This window comes from Erpetoichthys calabaricus, chromosome 9 (genome assembly GCF_900747795.2).
Source record: "Erpetoichthys calabaricus chromosome 9, fErpCal1.3, whole genome shotgun sequence".
Taxonomy (NCBI): domain Eukaryota; kingdom Metazoa; phylum Chordata; class Cladistia; order Polypteriformes; family Polypteridae; genus Erpetoichthys; species Erpetoichthys calabaricus.
Window position 1 is genome coordinate 86,041,977 of NC_041402.2, and position 22,461 is coordinate 86,064,437.

Consider the following 22,461-nt stretch of genomic DNA (forward strand, 5'->3'; position numbering starts at 1 on the left):
CCAGAAGCATTCATGTTACAAACAAATCAAAACTGAAGAGCAGCCCACTGCAGGTACACGAGATTCTTCAGACAATTCACTAACGCAAGCCCCAGTTTCTCTTTATTCCCCCAATCTGAAATTTGTATCTGATCATAAACCCAAATATTTCACTTTGCACCTTGTGGCCCATTTGGGCATCACTGATGGACACAGACAATGTCACTTCACTGCAGTCGTGACAGGCCGTCGGGAGCAAGAGTATAAGGCAAGTGTGACGGGCTACATAGGGACATACCGCAGGACTCGCCTGTGCCGGTTATGTTTCTAAAGGGCTTATACAAAAAAAGAATGTTAAGAGAACAAAAAAACATGAATGGTTTATAGTAATTATTACGCAAACAACAGAAAGTGCAGAATAGGTAGAAATTAATAAAAGAAAAACTTTGTATGACATAAAATTACAAGATGTGACTTATTGATACAAAAGCATTGGAATCCAACACCTATCTTCTGATTTGTGCATATTCTTCTTCACTTGCATCATCGTCGTCATCATCATCCTCTTCAGACTCGTATGTGTCCATTGTTTGCTGTTTGCTTTGTAAAGTATTTAAATTGCTCTGCATAAAAATAACAAAACATGACGGAGGTAAAAAACAAGGCATTGTCTCGGCATATAAGATGCAGAACACCATATGTGAAGTTGCTGCATGACTTGTCCAAGCACTCTTACATAAAGCACGTTATTGTTCAGTTTATACATATGCTTATGTGTTATAGGAAAGAAAGTAAAACCACAAAAAGGTAGCTAAAAGAATGTAATTTACCAAAATCCTGAGAAAATGAACACACACAAATGAAACAAGAAGGAGGCATGTACCAGATTGGCTACTCGGTGCTTGCCAGTCCTGCATCAGTCCCTTTCTGTGCTCAGACATGACACAAGGGACACTTGGGACTAAACAGCCAACCAGGTCCTTTTCATTGGATGTCTCCAAAGGAATCTTGAGATGATGATTATTATAGTGATGATGATGATGATGAAGGTCTCCAAGTTGTTATTTTAAATTACACCGATTAGTAAATGCTTCATCTACGGATTACATTACATATTTGAATTGTGTGACTTGCTTGATTCCTATAGCAACCTTCATTTGTATCACTTGATCTTTGCAGTAAAAATGGACACACTTACTACCTTCTTAATTTTAAAGAGTTTCAGCCATGCCTCTTTCTAATTCGTATTTGCTCAAGTTGAAAAGCATAAACTCATGATGGACAGCAGGGAAAGATGAAGTAAGACTAGCTGTGACAGATCTTCAGATGATTGGAGGAGCCATTGTGTGTCCTTTTGGTAACATGGTGACAACACATCACACAGACATGATAATTGAGAAATTAAAGAGGTTTGGAACTAACAGGACTCTTCTTAGAGTTGACCTTCTGGTGAAACTAAGTAACTGGCCAAGATTGGCCTCGGTCAAGAAGGTGACCAAGAACCCAATGATCACTCAAACAGAGCTTCAGCTGTCTTCTGCTGAGATGGGAGAACCTGTCCAATAGGTGACCATCACAGTGGCACTACATCAAGCTGGCATTTATGGTACAAAGGGAAGCCATTCAGGAGAAAAAAAAGATTCTCTGGTCTACTGAACTTTTACCCAAGGCGGGTAGAACTCTGCTCATCATCTGCCTAACACCATCCCTATGAAGAGGCATGATGGTGGCAACATCTTGCTATGGGGTTCTTCTCAACGGTTGGGACACACAGACTGGTCAGACATGAAGGAAGGGAGAATGCAGGCAAATACAGAGAAGTCCTTGAAGTAATCTCACACCAGACTAGCGTGACAGTTCACCTTTCAAGATGACAATGACCCGAAGCATAAAGCCAAGACAGCTGCTGGAGTGACGTTGGGACAAGTGTCTGGCCATCTTTGAGTGACCCAGCCAGGGCCCAGGCGTAAACCCCACAGAACATCTGTGGAGAGAGCTCATGATGGCAGTTTACAGATGCCTCCCGTCCAATCTAATGAAAGAATCTGCCAGGCAGAATGGGATAAACTGCCCAAATGCAAGCATGGAAAGCTTATAGAGGCTAACACAAGGAGACACAAAGCTGCACTTGCTGCCAGAAAGGGGTTTCTCCAAAGTACTGAATTAAAAGTCTGAATACTCTAATGAATGAGAGATTTTAGCTTCTGATTTGTAATAAATTTGCAAACCTTCTTGAAAACATGTTATTGCTTTCTCATTATGGATTACAGAGTGTAGCTTGATGAGCAAAATGGCAAATATATCCATTTAAAATTAAATCTACAACACAATCAAGTGTGCAGAAAGTGAAGGGTCTGTGAACTTTGAATGCACTGTATGTCTGTCCGCTTCAGCGGCTTATTATGACGACGTTTGTTACATTTTGGGTGCCTTGTCGAGTCCCAGTGGGTATTCAAATTACTTTGAAGCTGTTTAAGGCCTCGCTTGTGTTTGGGCCTTTTCACTGGACAGAGTGGACTGACAGCCCTTCCCAGTTTGCCTGATGTCTCAGTTTAGTCTCATGTCACTACACACGGTCTTACCGTTCTTTAGTGCGGCTCTGTCCTTCCAGAAATTCAAAGAATTCTGTCACTTTGTTGGCTAATTATTATGATGAAATAAAGTTAAGAATAAAGAAATCAAATTAGTTTCCCATGAGTCACATCATTACAATCTCTTTACAAAGTATTCCAATAAATTCAAGTGCTCCAATATCTGCTAACTTTCACGCTTCTCTAAGTCTCCAGTGTCCCCCCATTGTGCCTCCTCTTTCTACCGCTCTGACAAATTCTCATGCAGTGCTCCAAACACTCACCCACTCACATGCACAGCTTGGCTCCTATGCTGTATCAAAAATGAGAATAGGAAAAGAAAAAAAAAGCTGCAAAAAATCTACCCATGATCCTGTAGTGGCAAGCAAAACCACACAATATAAAAGAAAGAAAATGTGAGAGAAGCCTCAGTCAGCACATCTCATGGACACCAGCAACTACACCAGCATCACCAAAGCAAACATTCACAAACAGTAAATGTGTAATCAGCTCTACCGAGCATTACGAGGGGTGGGAGATAAACAACGGCCACCACGATGGGGGTGCCAGACTCCGGTTCTTGGTGGGGGCCACAGTGACTTCAGATTTTCACCTAAATGGTGCTGCTTCCTTAAATGACTTGCTTTTTAAGATCAAGAACCATTCATTGTTTCTTTCCTTTTCTTTTCTTTATTCATCAGCCAAGCACTTGAGATGACCGGAAATGTTTGAGAAATACTGATCTGCTCTGGTTCATAAAACATCTTAACGGTGCTCTCAAGAATCTTAAGCAACCCATACCATGTTGCAAGCCTGCTTAATCCTGATCCACTTTTGCAAAAGTCTGTGACGGCAGAATGTGAGCACAAACTAGCCATAGAATTAAATAATGGATCTGTTTTACGTTAGAAGATATCAGAACTTGAGAAATTGGTTGGATCAGTGAGACTCAGCTGCTCAGCTGCTGGCTTTTGTTGTGCCTCAATATTGTTGGAGAGACATTGAAGGGCTTTGAATCTTGACAAGCAAGTCAACTCAAATAAAGTTAAGAGACGTCTGTCCCATTAGCAATAGAAACTGACCACCAGTGAAATGAATGAAAACCTGCAGCCGCTGCAGCCCTCCAGGATCCACACTGAGGGTCCTGACAGCCCTCTAATCCAGGCATCTGTTCCACCATTCTTAATGATCCTTGTAAAAAGGGAATAACTGTAGACCTGATAAAAGAGACGAGAGCAGGAGACGGAGAAGAAAAGTGAGCCTGTAGGTGGTCTGTAATGACGAGGGACCAGGGATGTTAGAATGAATTCATTCAACTTAAGTAGCTCAGAGTGGACGCACCAGTGAAGCTGTTAGCTTGCTAGGCAGTTTTCTTTAACGTATTTAAACGTTTTACAGTCAAAACAACTTGAGTTTGTCAGGTATGTTCATACCTTTAAACCAAAAGCAGGTCTTTCTTTTTGTAGTTATTGCCTTAGTTATAACGCAGGTACTATAGATATTTGAAATGCATTTATATAAAATCAAATATAGGAAGTGCAATTCTCAATTGGGATTTGTTTTTCCTGTCCAAAACGCTTTACCACGTGCATGGAGTGAGTTCAGTCACTTGGTGGCACCAGAGTCTCAGTTTACGGGAAGTCCAAACCAACAAACACACTGGAAAGAAAGAAAACAGCAGAATAGTAGTGTGTGATGTGCAGATTACCAGACATGCCTGCTGACGCTGCTTACGTCTGTGTGCGATCACATAGAACTGGGGACTTACCAGCCGGCAGGTGAGTTGGATATGTTACTGTCAGTCCGAGGTCTGCGTGAAACTAGTTGACTTCAACAGATACATGCAAATGTAAAATAGGTCTTCTATTATTTTCTGGTTGAAGGTACAGTACACCAGTGATTCCTAAACTCGGTCCTGGGGACTCCCTGTGGCTGCAGGTTTTTGTTCCAACCACAATTACAATCAGTGATAATAATGGATGTCGTTTAGTTAGCTGGTCTTATTCTTCTTTTCTCTTATTCTATATTCATAAAAGCACATCAGTACATTTTTTACATTTATAAGACATTAAGAAATATTTCTACTTTCGCTATAGCCTTAATTACTTAACTTTCTTTTGTTGTTTTCCTATTGTTTTGCCCTTTTCCTGAGTAGTTTGCTCCTTTCATTGTATCCTAATAATTAAAATTAAAACCAAGCAGAGCAGACACCCGGGTGAACAACTCTGAATGGTGAAAGGCTGCGACTGCTTCAGACTCACTGATTAGTCAATAATGAATTAGAAATAATCAGAACACGTGAAAAAGCAAATTGAAAATATTGTTAAAAATTTTTTTAAAACTACATTATTCCCATCTAACTGCTTAGTACATTTTAATAAAAATATATCCAACATAGCTTTGTAACTTCTACATTGACCTTAAAATTCAGGAACTGAGAACTAAGAGCCCCCTTATTTAAGCCTGCAGTTGAATTAAAAACCGAAGTTGGTTGCAACAAAAACCAGTAGCTACAGTGGGCCGAGTTTGGGAACTATTGACTTAGACTTGTCTTTGTCTCATTTGAACTTGTTTCTAGTGCTTACCACCACCACTACTACTAATAATAATTTATTTTATTCTATCTGATTTAGTTTTTTCTGTAGCCTTATAAGAAGCTCACTCCAGATGGGCCTTTGTATGTTTCAGCGAGTCCGGGGGCAGCAAACCCATCAGTCCTACATGTGTGTCTGTGAGGTTTAATCATTACATGCAAGCAATGGGCCAAAAAATAACCGGAGTGCATTGTGAATGCAGATCAATTTTCCCCTCAAAAAACCCTGAGTCTTGAATCTTAATCAATGGCCAGAAGACATCTGACTAATTTCAGAAATGCCTTACAGACAAATACAATAACTAATAATTTGTTAAAGTCCAGAAAGTGGTATGTCAGTATGATACCAGTATGATGCTTAGAACTGAGGCCAAACAGTTCAATGTTGGTTTCATCTGACCAGAGAGTCTTGTTTCTCACAGTCTTTAAGATTGTTTTGGTAAACTGTGTTAATAATATATAATAATAATAATAATAAATTACATTTATATAGCACTTTTCTCACTACTCAAAGCGCTTTCAAAGCCACTTCAACTACTACTAATGCGAAGCATCCACATGGATGATGCGATGACAGCCATTGTTAGGCCAGTACCCTCAGCACACATTAGCTGTTAGGTGGTGAAGTGGTGAGAGACAGATGGCCAGTTAGATACATGGGATAGTTAGGGGGTCAGAATGACTAGGCCACGGAGGGCAATTTGGCCTGGACATTGGGATACACCCTGCTCTTTACAAAGGACGCCCAGGGATCTTTGATGACCACAGAGAGTCAGGACCTCAGTTTCACATCTCATCTGAAGGATGGCACCATTTTTACAACACAGTGTCCTATTAATGCACAGGGGAATTGAGGTCTTCATACAGACTACTGGGTAAGCACCACCTGCTGGCCTCACCAACATCTCTTCCAGCTGCAAATCAAGCTTTTCCTAGATGGTCTCCCATCCCAATACTGGCCAGGCCCAAACATGCTTAGCTTACCCTGAAGCCCAGATTAGCAGACTGTTGCAGTGACAGTTGTCACTCTGGACATTTGTCCTATCACCACACATGTTCTCTAGAGTTTAGCCAGAGTGACCATTAGGTTCTTGGTCACATCTCCTACTATGGCTCCTCTTCCCTGATTGCTCAGTTTGGCCTGGCAGCTCACCTTTAGGAAGAGGTGTGGTTGTTCCAAAACTTACTCCATTTAAGAATTATGGAGGTCACTGTGCCCTTGGGAATCTTCAATGATGAAGGGTCTAAATACGTGTGTCAATATGAGATTTCAGTTTTTTATTTGGAATACAGGCAGGCAGTGTGATGTAGTGGTTAAAGCTTTCAACTTCAAACCCTGAAGTTGGGGTTTCAAATCCCACCACTGACACTATGTGACCCGGAGCAAGTCACTTCACCTGTCTGGAAAACCAAAAGAGATGTACCTCAAAAGTTGTAATTCAATGTTGGATAAAGGTGTTGGCCTAATAAATAAATGTAATACATTTGTAAATTATTCTAAAGTTATGATTTTGTTGCATCATTGTAGGGTATGGAGTGTTGTTTGATGAGAGAAAAAAAATAATTTAAATGTTTTTCACATAAGGCTGCAACTTTGAAAATGTGAAAAAAGTGTAGGAGTCTGAATGCTTTCTGAATCCGCTGTATGTGAACAATTTCCTTTAAAATGTGTCCTGACAACTACAGAATCAACTGTCTATTGAAGTACATCTCACTTCTTTTGATCTGAGCCACGCTGACCAATTCAGAAGGATTTAAAGACACAAAACAAAGAAAAACAGAGGAAGCTAAGGTTATTTTTACACTTCTTTTTCACATCATTTCAGCACAGAAACAGCCAAAGAGCCTTTTAATCCACTCATATGGCCTATAGCCATCCACCCTTTTCATCTCTGGTTTTGTTCCTTTTGTTTCCTTCCCCACTTCTTTTCATCTGTTTATCACATATTTTATTCCAGATGTGCACCTGATGAGGAATCCACCATCAAAATTAACTTATTTTTGGTCCTTAAATGCAGTCATCTGTTTCATGACTTTTTTTCCCATGACGTGGTCACGTGACCTTAACCCAGCAGCATCAGATACAACGCTGGGAGCAAATGTGCAAAGCTACAAGTGCATCACTCACCAACACGGCCCCACCATTACTGTCCAAGCCGTCAATTTAGGAATTTCAAGAAGCCTAACATGTCTACCCTTCAGATGCGAGAGAAAGCCAGAGTGCACAAGTAGAACATCCAGACTGCACAGACAACGCTACTTGTACAGTATAGACAGTACTATATGTTGTTTAACAGTTAAGAGGTTCCTCTCACCTATAAGGAATTAACCATGTCAGTGACCGATTTGTACAAGAAATTTAAAAAGTGACTGACCTGAAGTGTTGAGTTTGGGTTCTGCAGTGTAAATCCTGCTGGGCCTGTTTTGTCAAGGCCTGATGTTTGATCATTAAGACTGCCATCATCAATATGTATCCTTGAATTGTACACCTGGAAGAAGGTGGAATATATTTATTAATTAAAATTATGTCACTGTTTAAAACGACTCACAGCTAATAGCATTGTATTACATTTTTCCATCACAATATGATAATAACATTTTATAATTTTACAATACCTAGATCACAGTTTTTGATTTTACTGTACATGCAATTTTATTTCTTATAAAATGTTTTAATATACATTAAACAATACTTTTCAGTTTAAGCCCTTACAAACAGATGTTCACTAATTCTCTAATTTGTCTGTCATTCATTCTAGTTGTTCACTTACCTGCAAATCTTTCTCGATATCGAGATTTTCCCAGTTTTGAAAGGCACTGGAATAGATTTCCAGAACTTTTGCATGAAACAACATTTCAATGGTTATAAATTCAGACACAAATTTCTGAAAGACAAGAAAGGTAGAAACCTGAAGTGCTAAAGCAACACAAGTAAATGCAGAACATAAGTACAAAGTTTGTACGATATACAGTATGTCATAAATATACTATTATAAAACAAATAATAGTACATTGAGATTTGTTAATGATAATAACAATAATAATAGTAATAATGACTTTATTTATATAGCACTTTACCATACATTTACATGCAACTCAAAGTGCTTTCCACAGATGAATGAACAAAAACAAAGATGAACCACATTTACTTGGATTATTATCACTAATTAATACTAAAATAAACATATAGGGCTTCCTTGTGTGGTAGATCATCTCCAGTTATCCAAGCTTAGTAACTACAAATTAATCAACCAAACAAGCTTTACATTCTAATGTAAATTTATGTAGTTGGGGGGTCAGGACTTACCCAATAAACTTGTGGTTTAAAAAAACTAATGTCTCAGCCATAAAGCTACAATTAAAAGAGCTATAAAACAGAGATGCAACCCTAAAGATCTCAAAGTTGACCTCCAGCAAACCTCACCCACACCTTAATGTCCGGGAAATGAGACGAAATGCACCAGAATCCAATGACCACATTGAATGGTTTCGACTTAATGTATGTTAACATGACTCCAACTCTGCAAATACAGGGACAGAATGGCAGGCAGTAGTAGCCCTGGAACCTCATACTCTTGCAGCAGCTGCCAAAAGATACCTCAGGTTCCACAGTTATAAGCTTGTTCTAAATACACCAAGCAAAGATACAGAGGACTGGCAAATTCCCCATGAACCTTCAAAGGTTTGTGAAAAGATCAAGAGTTGTTCCACTGAGAGGATGACATTCATTTTGTGCTTCCTGAACATGAGGTTCAGCTATTAGACAGAGTTTCTATTCCAGTACCCCACAAGGCTTTGCCAGAAAGTCTGGAGGCTAAATTTGTAATTGAAAGGCAGCCTCTTGTTGGGTTGACCATGCTGGAAGCCTCAAGGCTCAGGGGTGCGGAAATCCAACGCCCGACTCGTCCGACACGGGTAAATTGACCGTCGGACAAGCGTGTTTTTCTGTTTCAGTTGTCCGCGGACAAGTGCAATTTTCTGGAGAAAAATATATGTGCTGTGCAGGGCACATTTTACCACTACTTTCACATTTGGGTACGTACTTTGTGCGGAAACAGTCTACTTAGGCATGTTCTTCATGTCTCAAATTGGTCTTCAATATTGTTTACAAAATGACAGCTGATTTTTCAAAGGGGAAGCACTCTTACGGTCTTACATAAGTATTTTACCCTAATACGTACACGCTTGGAGATGCGGTCATTTTTTTCATGCCGACATTACGATGTAATCTGATGATTTTTCATTATAATCAATAACTTTTATATATTACCCGTAACGGCGTACTGCACGATAACATGCAGTGAATAAATACACTTGACTTGAGCATTCCTAGTTTTCATCCTCTTTCTCTGTACGTTTAGCATTCATTTGCTCAGAGGTTGATGCGCTTGCTGCTTCCTGAGCAGCTCTTCTTTTCTCCACCGTAGCGGCCCACTGCTTCTCTTCTTTCGGTGGCATCTTTTCGCGTTAAAACTGATTAAGTTAGTTTTTGTGTTGCAATTACTTAGTACGTTTTCTTTAATTTTTCACTTAAACTGGCACTTAAGTCTTCAATCTGCCTCAAGAATGATTAGAGAAGGTGGTGGGGAATGAGAACGGCTCCCATACGCATGCGCCGCCCTGCTGCGCGCTGCCGAGAGTTGATTCAACAATAAAATAAAATAAAAATAAAGAGTAATACAAATCATCACCCCGAAAGCGGATAGTAGATGTCACGTAGTATACTGTATGTGTACCAAATTTCAAGTCAAAAGGTGAAATGGTTTGCGAGCTACAGGTGATTTAAAAATCCTGGATAGACAAATGAACAGCCACGGTAGCGTATTATAGAAGAAGATTGATAAAATTCATTGTTTCTACATAAAAATGCAGTCATTTTACTTACAATACAATTGTTTTCACCACATAACAAAGCTTGTTAGGCAGTTAATCTTTCCTGAAATTTGCGATTTCGTGTAGGTTATGATATATTGAGGAGTTAAGAAATTTATTGCGTGACAACATCAATTTTGATGAGCGGTCAATAGATAGTTTTTGATTAGAGAATATTTCATATAAAACAAGTTGGTTTTGCGCTGTCAGTTTATTAAAAAATAAAGAAGAAAACATTCTAACGGTTTCCAAAGGTTATGAAATATCTATAAAAATCTTCACTGTACTGTAGTATGTGAAACAGAACTAGTGTAGCTATAATGAAGGCATTGTTTATTAGTGAGTTAAAATGATAAGGGAATCTTTTATAAAATGTTCTAGAGCAAGATGGCAAATACTACTCCCTGAAAAAACTTTTTTCAGTTTTAAAATGGAAGGCAGTTTTGGTATCAATAAAAGAGATCAGAAAAAATAAACTATTTTTCACTTTTGTTATTTGTTTATGGACAAGTGAATTTAACTGGTGGACAAGTGGATTTTCTAAGTTTACTTGTCCATGGACAAGTAGAAAAAAAATTGATTTCCACACCCCTGAGGCTCAATCCCCAGATTCTGCACAACACTAAAGACATACATTAGCCACGACTCCCCACTAATACCCAATGCTTTCAGTATTTCCAATCAGGACTCATCCGCCCCTATGGCTTTTTCCATTATGGAGCTTTTTAATCACTGTAGCACCCTCAGCCACAGAGATGGACCCAGCTAAATCCAAAGCTACTGACATCGCCACATCTATTGAGTTTAGACACTTCTCAAAGTGCTCTCTTTACTTCTCAATGATATCCCCAACGAGATCACTGTTTCCCCATCCTTACCGAGAACAGCCTGGAAAGCCTAACCTATCCAAGTCCTCAAACAGTTTTCCAGAAGCTATTTGAGGCTGTCTTGAAATCATATCTCATAGCTTTACAGATCTCCATCCACAAATGTGCAATTGTTTCGGCTACTGAAAAAATCCAGTAACAATTCACCACTTAGATTCAGATCAGAAAGGCTGTTACCCTGAATCATACACCTCCAGGTATCTCCATCAATAGGACTACAGAGCCAGCAGATGGTGTCCTTTTGAGCATTGAATCCAATATCTCTAAAGAGGCCAGATACTCTGAACAGTTTTCCTGTTTGCAACTAAGAGTTGCATTGTGGCAACCCTCTTATCTACTTGTACTACAATACACTCCAATTATACGGCACCCAGAGGGGGCTTGTGATGAACACAAAACCTGCTTAGGCCCCCTCTCTTGGGGCAACTAACAGACAGACTACCCTTTGATTCTGACATTTGGTTCCACAGCCAATACTCTGCATATATTTAGCAGGTACTGTATTTTTTAACCTTCCAGTCAAGTTCTGGACCCTTTTCTGTCAAAGTAGTTCAGCCCCATATCCCAAAAGCCAGTTTGTATCATCAAAGTTTGGAATGCCTGGGTCTGTCCCACTCTTGCCTGTCATCTGACTCTTGCTCCTTGTCGATTGTAAGCTCACATGGTAACTCCATACAGCTCTTCAAGGCTGAGCTGAACAGGCCTGGCTCCACGAGAAGGTTCCAATAACCCTGTTCTGGGTAAGGTTCTCATTGATATAATTAGAGCATTCCTAAAAGTAAACTATGAATCGAGGCATATGAGAGCATAACCCCCCAGCCCTATTATATGCAAAGGTCACAATTCTAGAAGAAATATTCCATGTCTTGAGAATACTAATATTCTTCTAAGAGAGCAGTATCAAATGGAACATCATCCTAATAGGACACCAGTTTCCCCATGTACTAACCCGATTGTTTGTAAAATTAAGAAATCTGCTAACGGGTTGTAATCTTTGCATCTGTATGTTTACACTCTCTAACAATGCTGTTAAAATAATAAATGAAATTAAGTAATACATATATTTGAAGTGTTTTGATCATTGATTATCTACTATATATCTACTGTATATAGTTTAAATTAAATTCTTTCTAATTTAACAAACTAAGTGTATTTGAATATTCAAATTTGGAAAAAGAAAAAAATTGTACCTTGATGTCTGATAGTTTTTGCTTCTGGAAATCGTTGATAGTTTCTTCAAGTTGGCGTGTGGTGCGGTTTGAATCAACTGTAGCTTTAAGGGCGTTGGATTCAGCCTGGTTTAGAATAGATAGATAGATAGATAGATAGATAGATAGATAGATAGATAGATAGATAGATAGATAGATAGATAGATAGATAGATAGATAGATAGATAGATAGATAGATAGATAGATAGATAGATAGATAGATAGATAGATAGATACTTTATTAATCCCAATGGGAAATTCACATTCTTCAGCAGCAGCATACTGATACAATAAATAATATTAAATTAAAGAATGATAATAATGCAGGTGAAAAACAGACAATAACTATGTTGAATGTTGAATGTTAACATTTACCCCCCCGGGTGGAATTAAAGAGTCGCATAGTTTGGGGGAGAAACGACCTCCTCAATCTGTCAGTGGAGCAGGACAGTGACAGCAGTCTGTCGCTGAAGCTGCTCTTCTGTCTGGAGATGATACTATTAAGTGGATGCAGTGGATTCTCCATAATTGATAGGAGCCTGCTGAGCGCCCTTCGCTCTGCCACAGATGTTAAACTGTCCAGCTCCATGCCAACAATAGAGCTTGCCTTCCTCACCAGTTTGTCCAGACATGAGGAGTCTGAATAGTCAGACCATCAAATATTATAACTACAAACCAAACTTTATTTACTGTAGTAGACACAAATTCCATATAAACTAATCTGGTTTTGAATGCAAACATTTGAATTCCTTGGATTAGTGTATTTTATAGGAAGAAGTCCTGCCTAATCTGATGTTTGATCATAGGCTCAGCTGCACCTTATAAAAAATGGATGAATGCTAAAGATAATAATTTAAACAGTGCTAGACTCTAACAAACCACCAGGAAATTTAAGTGGGATGGTTTCTCAAGTTATTAACCTCCTTTTCATTAACCTCAGAGTGTGAATTGGGCTTGGAATTCTACGTAAATATGGTTAAGTCAAAGTCAGATTCGGGGTGATGTGTAATGTAATTTTACACTGTTAAACCTGAACACCACCAGGGACAGTATTCTTCTGTCATCTAGTGGATAAAATAACATCATGTTGCAAAAAATCATGAATATTTCTATGCATTCTGCCATATTATAGTAATTCTATGATAAGTCATCGATATTTATGAGTGGGATGGAACTTAACCAAAAACACAATGGCAAAAGAAAAGCCATAAGGAAGTTATATAGCAAACTGAAGCTGACCCATTGCTGGAATTGATATGAATTGATCATCAGATAATGACACAGACAGTGAAACTGACGCATGCTCAGCAGATTCCTATATGCCAAGTTTCACTGATGTTCATATTTGATGTCATTTTCATACTACTGACGACAATCCTGCACCTCTATGTTGCTCCATTTACACGAAACCTAAGTCTAAAGATGTCTGTTGATCATTATTATCTGGACTATTTACAATTTGTCGATGATAGTCTGGACAAGTAAATAGATGCTGAAATTCGCCATTATGCTAATCATTGCCAGAAAAGTCACAGTAAACCATTTGCTTGTTGCCGTCACTGGCAGTCTGTTACTGCAGATGGCATGTGGGTGGTTTTCCGTGACCTGATACTTCATGGTGTACTGTAGTGGGTAAACCAGTCCAGAGATGGTATTGTCCACAAACCTGTTGTTGCAGACACCCATTTTTGGTGAAGTTATGAATGAGTGTCTTTTTTCACTCATTATGAAATACCTGCATTTCACTAATAATGATGATGAAGTCCATCACCCACCGCAGGAACTATACAAACTGTGGAATGTGTACAGGGAATCATCAAAAATATGCAGAAAGTGTATAATGTGACATATGTATTAACAAAAGTCTCATAGGTTACAAGGAAAGACTGTTATGGACATAGTATATTCCATCCAAATGAGTGTGATTTGGTGTCAAGTTCTATATGCTGTGCGAAACAAGCTCTTGGTACTTCAAGAACTCAGATGACAAAAGCAAGTGGGATGGCAAGTACAGTCAATACGGTGTTGCAACATTATCTGTGCGGTCACTAGCAGACCATTTGATTGACAAAGGTTACTGTATAACGATGGACAGTTTGTATGTCTAACCTCAATCACTTGACATTTTACTTAAATGGAAAACTGGTGCAAACGACACTGTACGAGTGAACCATCATGATATGCCTGGTGACATTCAAAGCAGCATTGTGGTGCAGTAGCTGTGTGGCAAAAGGGCAAAATGACTATGATCAAGTGGAAGAACAAGAAAGACATTTGCCTGCTAAGCACTGTTCACATTACAGCAACAGTTAATGTTTGTGTCAGGGGGAAATGTAAAAGTCACTATGCCTTGTGCTATAGTAGGATACAGTAACACAATGAGTGGTGTTCATCGTGCAGGTCAGACACTGACATTGTAGCCTGTCATGTAACGGAGAAAATATTACAAAATAATCTCCCTACATCTGTTTAAACCATGTCTTTGCGTGTTGCTGACTGTTACAAAACGTATCACATAAAACCAGTATACTAAATCTGCATTAGTACGGCAGTGGACACTAGGAATACCTGTCACTGATTATGTTGATGTTTTGGGATTTATATTTTTCTGTTACTCATTAATAACATTTTTGGTACTTTTCTATTATCGTGACACACGGTTCAAAATCAGACAATCTACCCCTACCCAAATCCTAAACTTAACCTCACAAACCGGACAGCAACAGTAACCTAGGTCTGTAATGGAAAGCCGGAGACTATGACATTACATAAAGTGTTAAGCTTAATTAAACTCCTTAACATTACATTTTTTTCTCAAAAAAACATGTAAAAAGTGTTGAAGTTTTTAGCTTGAAAAATTACATTTTTATTAAATCTCATCTTTCTACTGTAAAAAACATGCAAAACATTAAAAGTACAAAGTCAGAAGTGTAAACCATATAATAATGATTCAAATAATAATAATAATATGAAAAATGATGATGCTAATACTGTATATACTGTCAAAAATGTGCAAAACACTAAAAGTACAAAGTCAGAAGAAAAATAATAATAATGATAATAATAATAATATGAAATGCATAATAATAATAATGATGCTAATACCATATATACTGTCAAAATATGTCTTTTGTATGGTATATCTGTGAATGGGAAAACTTCTTAGGTGTATGGTCATTTACCTGACACTGGTCAGCATAACGGTTCGTCTCAACAACAGTTCTTTCGATCACATAATCATCAAGAATTAAGTTCAAGCAAGTAAGTGGATCTTGGCTGTCATAGTTCACTTTTATTCCTAGCTGCCCCACAAAATCAAAATGAGGTGGGCTGGTTCATTTGAAGCAGGGTCAACAGAAACTCAAACGTGATCAAGCGTCTCTTTCAGATTCATCAGAATCACTTTCTGTTTCACTGTTCGTTTCAGTTTCACTGCCTAAAGACACATTCACTTCATCATCACTGCTGACAGGCTCCTCACATCCTTACTCATATCACTGTCAAAAGCGTGCAACACTTGGTATGCTGAGAAACATTTCTTACAAGACGTCATTATGAGGCAAAGAGAAGATGCATCTGCACCGTTGCACTCGGGCCAGGCGCTTATGTAAGACATGCCTATACCATTGCCTGAGTAACACTCAGGACTAACGCTGCTAGCACTTTTACAGCCCAAGTAGTCCTTGGGTCTTGCACTTACGCAAGACATGTCTATACAATTGCCTGAGTGACACTCGGGACTAACACTTTTAGCACTGTTTTCACAGACAGAGTGACGCTCAGGTCTAACATTAAGGAGGTTTAAAGGTTATTCTTTTGAATAATTCCTACTACCTTCCAACTGTCCATTTTCTGAGCATACAGGCTCCTAGGGAGCAAGAACATATTCTGGTAGTATCAGAGCAGCCCTGAGTGAGAAACTAAATCACACTGGGCCACTTAATTATTAACATTTCTTTTAATGTAGGCACATTAATGTAATATTTAGTAACCTGACCATAAATCTAGCACATGAAGAAGGATACAGGTGCTGTATTCAGGACACTTACCTGGGACTGCAAAACAACATGTTAAGGAAAAAGAGAAAACGCATGTTTTAATATCCATCCATCCATCCATTTTCCAACCCGCTGAATCCGAACACAGGGTCACGGGGGTCTGCTGGAGCCAATCCCAGCCAACACAGGGCACAAGGCAGGAACCAATCCTGGGCAGGGTGCCAACAAACCGCAGGACACACACAAACACACCCACACACTAGGGTCAATTTAGAATCACCAATCCACCTAACCTGCATGTCTTTGGACTGTGGGAGGAAACCGGAGCACCCGGAGGAAACCCACGCAGACACGGGGAGAACATGCAAACTCCACGCAGGGAGGACCCGGGAAGCGAACCCAGGTCCCCAGATCTCTCAACTGCGAGGCAGCAGTGCTACCCACTATGATATTTTAAATAAGAAATAATGAATAGCCAGTTGGATTATAATTTAACAAAATTCAAACGCACAATATGATATTACATAATAAAATAAACTGCCATTAATATCACATAATCAAATAAATTGCTCCCTAAAATTTCACATCTATCGCAATCTACCTGAAGTTCTCTGTTAATGCAGCTAATGTATTATTAGTGTCTAATCGCATTTTCATTAACTTTTATGAGAGAAACCATACACACTCCATCATTAGGATTTTATGCTTTACTCAGTTAACAAATTGAGTATTTATAGCTGACAGACATCTACGACACTAACAATATGGGCTGTTAACTGTTCATCCCTTTAACTTACATCACCAACAAAAGCTTTGCACAGTTTAATATGCAGAAATTACTAAAACTTCGTCTGTAGATTATTAATACAATTTAAAATAGTATAACTGACTCCAGCCGAACTTCAAAAATTGCAGGCCAATTCAATAAAAGATACAATCCCTTGTCTGTCCGACGGGTATTTCTGTCTGTGCTTCTCCAGTTTTTCCAGTTCTTTGATCTCTCGGTTTCGAACTGAATTGAACTTCTTTATATCTGCCTGGAACATGGGGCAGAAAAGTAATATCAAATTAACTATTTTGTACAGTTCAAACCTTAATGTAACAATTCTGAAAATGCTAATTGCTATTATTGTTACAATATATTGCTTACATTAGTTGTGCAGAGGATCAAAAGTATGCTGTAAGAATGAACAAAGCTGTAGTTCTATAAACAGCTAAACGTTCAGAGTAATGACACATAAATTGTGGAAGTTTGAAACACTTTTGTAAGGATAATGTGAAAAAAACTAACTACAAATAATGCAGTAAGACATTCAATATTATATCCAAAGTGCAACAAATAAAGGGCGTACAACAAAGTCAAAATAATGTACAGTAAAGTAAAGAATATCAGATAATATAGTGTAAATATAATTCAAAACAAGTTTATAACTCCAAACGTACCTTTTTATGTTTGATAATATCTCCGTACGTTTTAAGAGGTCTGACAACTCTGGTTTCTAATCTCTCCACCTCAAAACAAAAAGACACGTATCAAAAAAAAACATTTTAGAACTGTGGCGATAGCAGCAGTAGTAGTGTCCCATGTACAAAATACGGTGCAATTCTTATTTGTATGTGGGGCCAGTACCACCATTAAGGCAAATCAGACATTCGCTTAGGGTGCATAACATAAGCAGGGGGAAACCCAGCCGCACAGGTTAGCTACCGAACAGTCAGTTGGTGTGCTAATAAGCTTGGCCTATGGCGCAAAATAACTTAGTACCGGCACTGTTTGCATGTCAGATGAACACGCAACATGTCACCCCTCTCCTGAACTGTGATCAACAGAAATTTATTAAAAAACAAAACCTCAATGTACTTCATAAAAAACACATCTTATTTAATTTATGCATGCCATCTTGGCTGTCATATCAATAAGACAACAATAGACTACTTGAATTTAGGATTGATGGTTCTGTTACTATCTAAGAGAGGTAAAAACTGTTTTTTTATTCTTATTTTTAAAAAGTAAACCAAGTGAGACAGAGGTACTACTAAATTCAACAGAACTGAGTTTTACAAACACATTTGAGGCTACTGCCAATACCAACCACTCTTTAGTTTTGCAATACAAGGCTCACTGTTACCTTTGCATGCATATAATCTTGTATCTTTGCTAAATCTTCAGCAAAATTCTTCAAGCATGTTCTGAGCTCTGGATTCTCTGTGTTGGCAAAGTCAATCAGCTGCTTAACTACCGAGTCTCCCTTGTCTCTTAATTTCGCTGTTTTACGCGTGTAGGAAGCCAGCGATACACAGAGCAGTCCCAGGTACTTGTCAGCGTTATTGACTGTGCTTTCCATGATTTGAATTTGGCTATCTCTGAAATGAAAAAATGTAAAAAGAAAAGTATAAGAAATGATAAATCATTTATAAAGCTGATTGAACAGCAGCATCATCATAAGAAGAAAATTAATTTAACTATTTCTTGGGCATGTCATTTCAGGTTATTTAAAAAGGAATTCTCATTATCATAACTTGATTTAAAATAAGAGCAAACTCACCTTGACATTATATAATGTGACAGACGGCCGGGGGCCTTGCCCAGTCGGGATGCCCTTTTGAGGATAGGACCAGGGGAGAAGACATGTCAACAGCAGACACGAGACGGCAGCACCCCTGGGCTGCATCGGGCCACAGGCTTGGAGCTTAGAAGCTCAACCCTGCAGGGGCCCATAACCACCAACAGGGGGCACCTGGACAGTTCCGGAGCCTTGGTATGCAGCACTTCCGCCTCAGAAGTGCTGCCGGAAGTTGATTGGGAGTACCTGGAACACTTCCGGGTGCAGGTATAAAAGAGGCCACCTCACTCCACTCTGGGAGCCAGACTTGGGTGGGGGAGGACAGAGCTTGCGAGAAAGGAGTGGAGGCGGCAGCAAAGAAGGAAAGGAAAAGGACTGACACATCACACTAGGCCTTGTGACAATTTAAAAAACAAAAAAGTGGTATCTTTCTCAGTTATAAAGTAAATAAATAACAGAAAAATTCCAGCTGTCAAATCGGTTGGCTAAGTCCACAAATACACCCAAATCTTAGGCATACATCATAACGCAAGGGTATGCTGGGCCGTTGCCTGGGGTCCCATGCTAATCAATACATGCTGCAACTTACTGAGTGGTTGTGTAGGCCCGGGGGCCTATAATGCTGTTATGACGGCCTTTGTTAAAATAACTGCTCATTTTGTCACAACTACAACACGCTGACAAATAATCAAGATTTCCTGTCATTTAAATATTGTTAATGGGATTTGTGCACTTTTTCACAATTTCAAAGATTCGAATGTGTTAACTTTAGTAAGCACTACTTCATATTGTGCATTTATATTATGAACAGTTTACCACATTTGAGATGGGAGGTGATGTAAACATGTAACAGTACTGTTCAGACTATAACATATGTGGTTATTTTTATAGTTTGTATGGGCCCCCAAGTCACAATGTCAAGCTCTAGTGACTTGGATATTATCTTCTCTCCATCTACTGACTTGTGCTTTTCCATAATCTTTTCGTGGAGTAGCTTGGTGTGTTCTTTTGTCTTCATTATACAGGTTAGGTCATGAAATGGACTCCTTACAAGCTGAACCTTTCAGATAAGGTGCATCTACATTACAGTCTTGAAAGGTGATCTAATTAATTATCTAGCTTATACAAGCAACTAACTGCTCAGGCGATCATTTAGTTGTGTCATATTAAAGGGGGAATATGCAGCCAATTATTTTGTGTTTTATGTTTGTAATTAATTTAGATCGCTTTGCAGCGATCGGTTTTCACTTTGACATTAAAGAGTCTTTTCTGTTGATTGGAGTCCATAAAAGCCACGTTATATCCACCGTGATTCAATGTTGTTTAATAAACAAGAAGTGAAAACTTCCAAGGGGGTGAGTTTTGCTGGGAAATGAAAACTCTTGACAGATGTTCTCTTGTTTTATCCTCTGGGACCCAATCCATAAAAGTCCAAATGCATTCTGTTATGTTTACTAATGTTATCTTTTTTAACGTTCTTTGATTTCAGTCTTTTCGAACAAATGTGCAAGCTGTAAACATTTTATATACTATTTATTTTATTAAGTTACAACTGAAGAAATGTAAAGAAACTGCCAGATTTGTGAACTTGTTAGGATTAACAGTTTCTTGTCAGAAAAACAACGGTCAATACACAACGGGGGCTTCTGACCCCGTGGAGAAGCTTTATGCAGATATTTTATGCAATATACTTTATTTAAGGTGCTCATTACAAAAGACAATCGCAAGAAACTAACTCTCCATAGCGTGACATGCACAATAACGCACTTAATCCCGTCCATGGCAGCGGGGGCCCAAAGGTTATCCTGGCAACACAGAGCGTCAGTCCGCACCGCAGCATGATACTCACCTTTGTATAAAATCATTACAATGGGAAAATTACAGAATCTAAAAAGCAACCCGAAATACAAACTAATGGACAGCGAGAGGCTTGAAAACGCACGCTATCAATTTCCAGTTATTTGACGATGTGTCAACAAACTTCCATTGAATTTAGTTCAAAAAAAGTCGCTAACAATTCTAAATGGTACTTCTTAATATATTAGCACATTTTCTGGCAAAAATACTCATAAATAAGGCGAAACTTACCTGGAGAGAACAGAATTCATTTTGGCTGGAGTTTCGTATACAGAAGTGACTACTTGTGCACTGAGGATCAGCACCTGAAAATGGGCGACGCCGACTTCAAGTTGCCAGGGTAACGTAAACAGTTCAGCTGCTACTCGCCCATTCGCCAGGACAGCGCGAGACGCCCCGCCCTCGAGACCACAGGAAAAAAGACAGTACTGTATCGAGACTCGGGCATGACAAGGTAAAGGGCAAAGAGAACTGTGGGCATGAGCACATTTTAGTACAAAAAATTAACTGAACAATAAAACATCACAGTCTAACACCAAGTCATTTGAGCTTCAGGGATATCAAGCTGTCCAGTTAGGAAGCATAAGCGATTGTGAATCAACTTCACCTGCTTTGGTGCTAATGAAAGTGACAATAGGTGCACTGCAGAGGCAACAGCAAGACAAACCCCCATAAAGGGAATGGCTTTAAGGGAGATGGCCACAGAAAATTGCTCTCTTCTTATCCTTCCTTACTGATTCTTCTCTAATTTTGCGTTTTGCTAGTGTCCTTGTCACTAACTGTAGTATGAGATGGTACCTGCAGCCAATTCGGGTAGCACAGTTAGTCCATCTCCTCCAAGATGGCACATCCATACGTGCCGTTGCAAGAAGTTTGTCTGTGTATCCCAGCACAGACTCAAGAGCATGGAGGAGATACCAGGAGACAAGCCATTACATGAGGAGAGAAGGACAGGACCGTAGAAGGGCATCAACCCAGCACCACGCCTGGCATCTGCTCCTTTGTGCGAGGAGGGACAAGAGGAGCACTGCCAGAGCCCTACAAAATGACCTCCAACTGGCTATTGGTGTACATGTTTCTGACCAAACTATCAGAAACAGATAGACTCCATTACGATGTCACGAGGGCCCGACGTCATCTAGTGGGACCTGTGCTCACAGCCCATCACCATGCAACTCAATTGGCATTCACCAGAGAACACCACAATTGTCAGCGCCGCCATTGGTGCCCCATTCTCTTCACAGATGAGAACAGGTTCATACATGTGCTCAGTTGCACTTTTAAACATCTGTAAATAGGCTGATAATTTAACGTTGGTTTTACTTTTTCATGTGAATGAATTACAATATGCACAGTGGGTAGCACTTCTACTTCACAGATCCAGCATTGAAGGCTGGAATCTCAAACTGGATGTGTGAAGCTTGAATGTTCTCCCTGTGTTTGCTTGGTTTTTTGTCTGGGTGCTCAGGTTTTCTACCCACAGTCCCAAAGATGGTCTATATTGACATTGTATGATTATGTGTGTGTGAGTGGGCCCTTTGGAGAGCTGACTCCTGCCTTTACCCTGGGCTTCTGGGACAGGTTTCAGCACCCAGTAGTTCTGAAACCTGTTTAATGTGTGTTAATACAAATGATAGATTCAAACCTTCTCATGCACTCAATCCCATTGTTATCTTTCTGCTTTTACTGTTGCACTGCAAATGCTTGCCCAGCCTGAGATGAATGCAAAGCTCCCCTCCAAACTGGCTAATGGACGTTTCCCTGTCCTCAACAATTCACAAATTGTTCCAGATACCCTAATCACCAGCACACATGGTGTCCATAGACAAAATTGGAGTTGACACCTCTTTGGATTAAAACTAGATCTCCTGTGGCATCTTTTCCCTTTAAAGTCCCTGCCACCTTCCTCCACATGTGCCGCTCTCTGGAACTA

The 22,461-nt window shown here is 39.2% G+C and overlaps 1 protein-coding gene across 1 annotated transcript; it reads right to left on the reverse strand.

Annotated features, from left to right (window-relative positions):
- Window positions 1–101: 101 nt before the first annotated feature.
- On the reverse strand, window positions 102–20,822 carry LOC114657179 (CBY1-interacting BAR domain-containing protein 2-like). The gene is made up of 9 exons (XM_028808920.2): window positions 20,760–20,822; window positions 18,237–18,471; window positions 17,551–17,619; window positions 17,043–17,144; window positions 16,159–16,164; window positions 12,092–12,196; window positions 7,914–8,027; window positions 7,518–7,631; window positions 102–602 (listed from the first exon to the last, which is right to left on the reverse strand). The coding sequence occupies exons 1-9, from the start codon at window positions 20,777–20,779 to the stop codon at window positions 486–488; spliced, it is 882 nt and encodes a 293-aa protein (XP_028664753.1). The 5' UTR covers window positions 20,780–20,822; the 3' UTR covers window positions 102–485.
- Between the last annotated feature and the right edge of the window lie 1,639 nt (window positions 20,823–22,461).

What these genes read in the sequence shown, in the direction of transcription:
- LOC114657179 (XM_028808920.2), bottom strand. Translation starts at nt 20,779, where the DNA reads ATGAATTCTGTTCTCTCCAG. An exon ending in ATATTATCAAACATAAAAAG is followed by an intron (nt 17,145 to 17,550) that starts GTACGTTTGGAG and finishes CCCATGTTCCAG; the next exon opens with GCAGATATAAAGAAGTTCAA. An exon ending in ACCCAAACTCAACACTTCAG is followed by an intron (nt 603 to 7,517) that starts GTCAGTCACTTT and finishes ATTTTTATGCAG; the next exon opens with AGCAATTTAAATACTTTACA.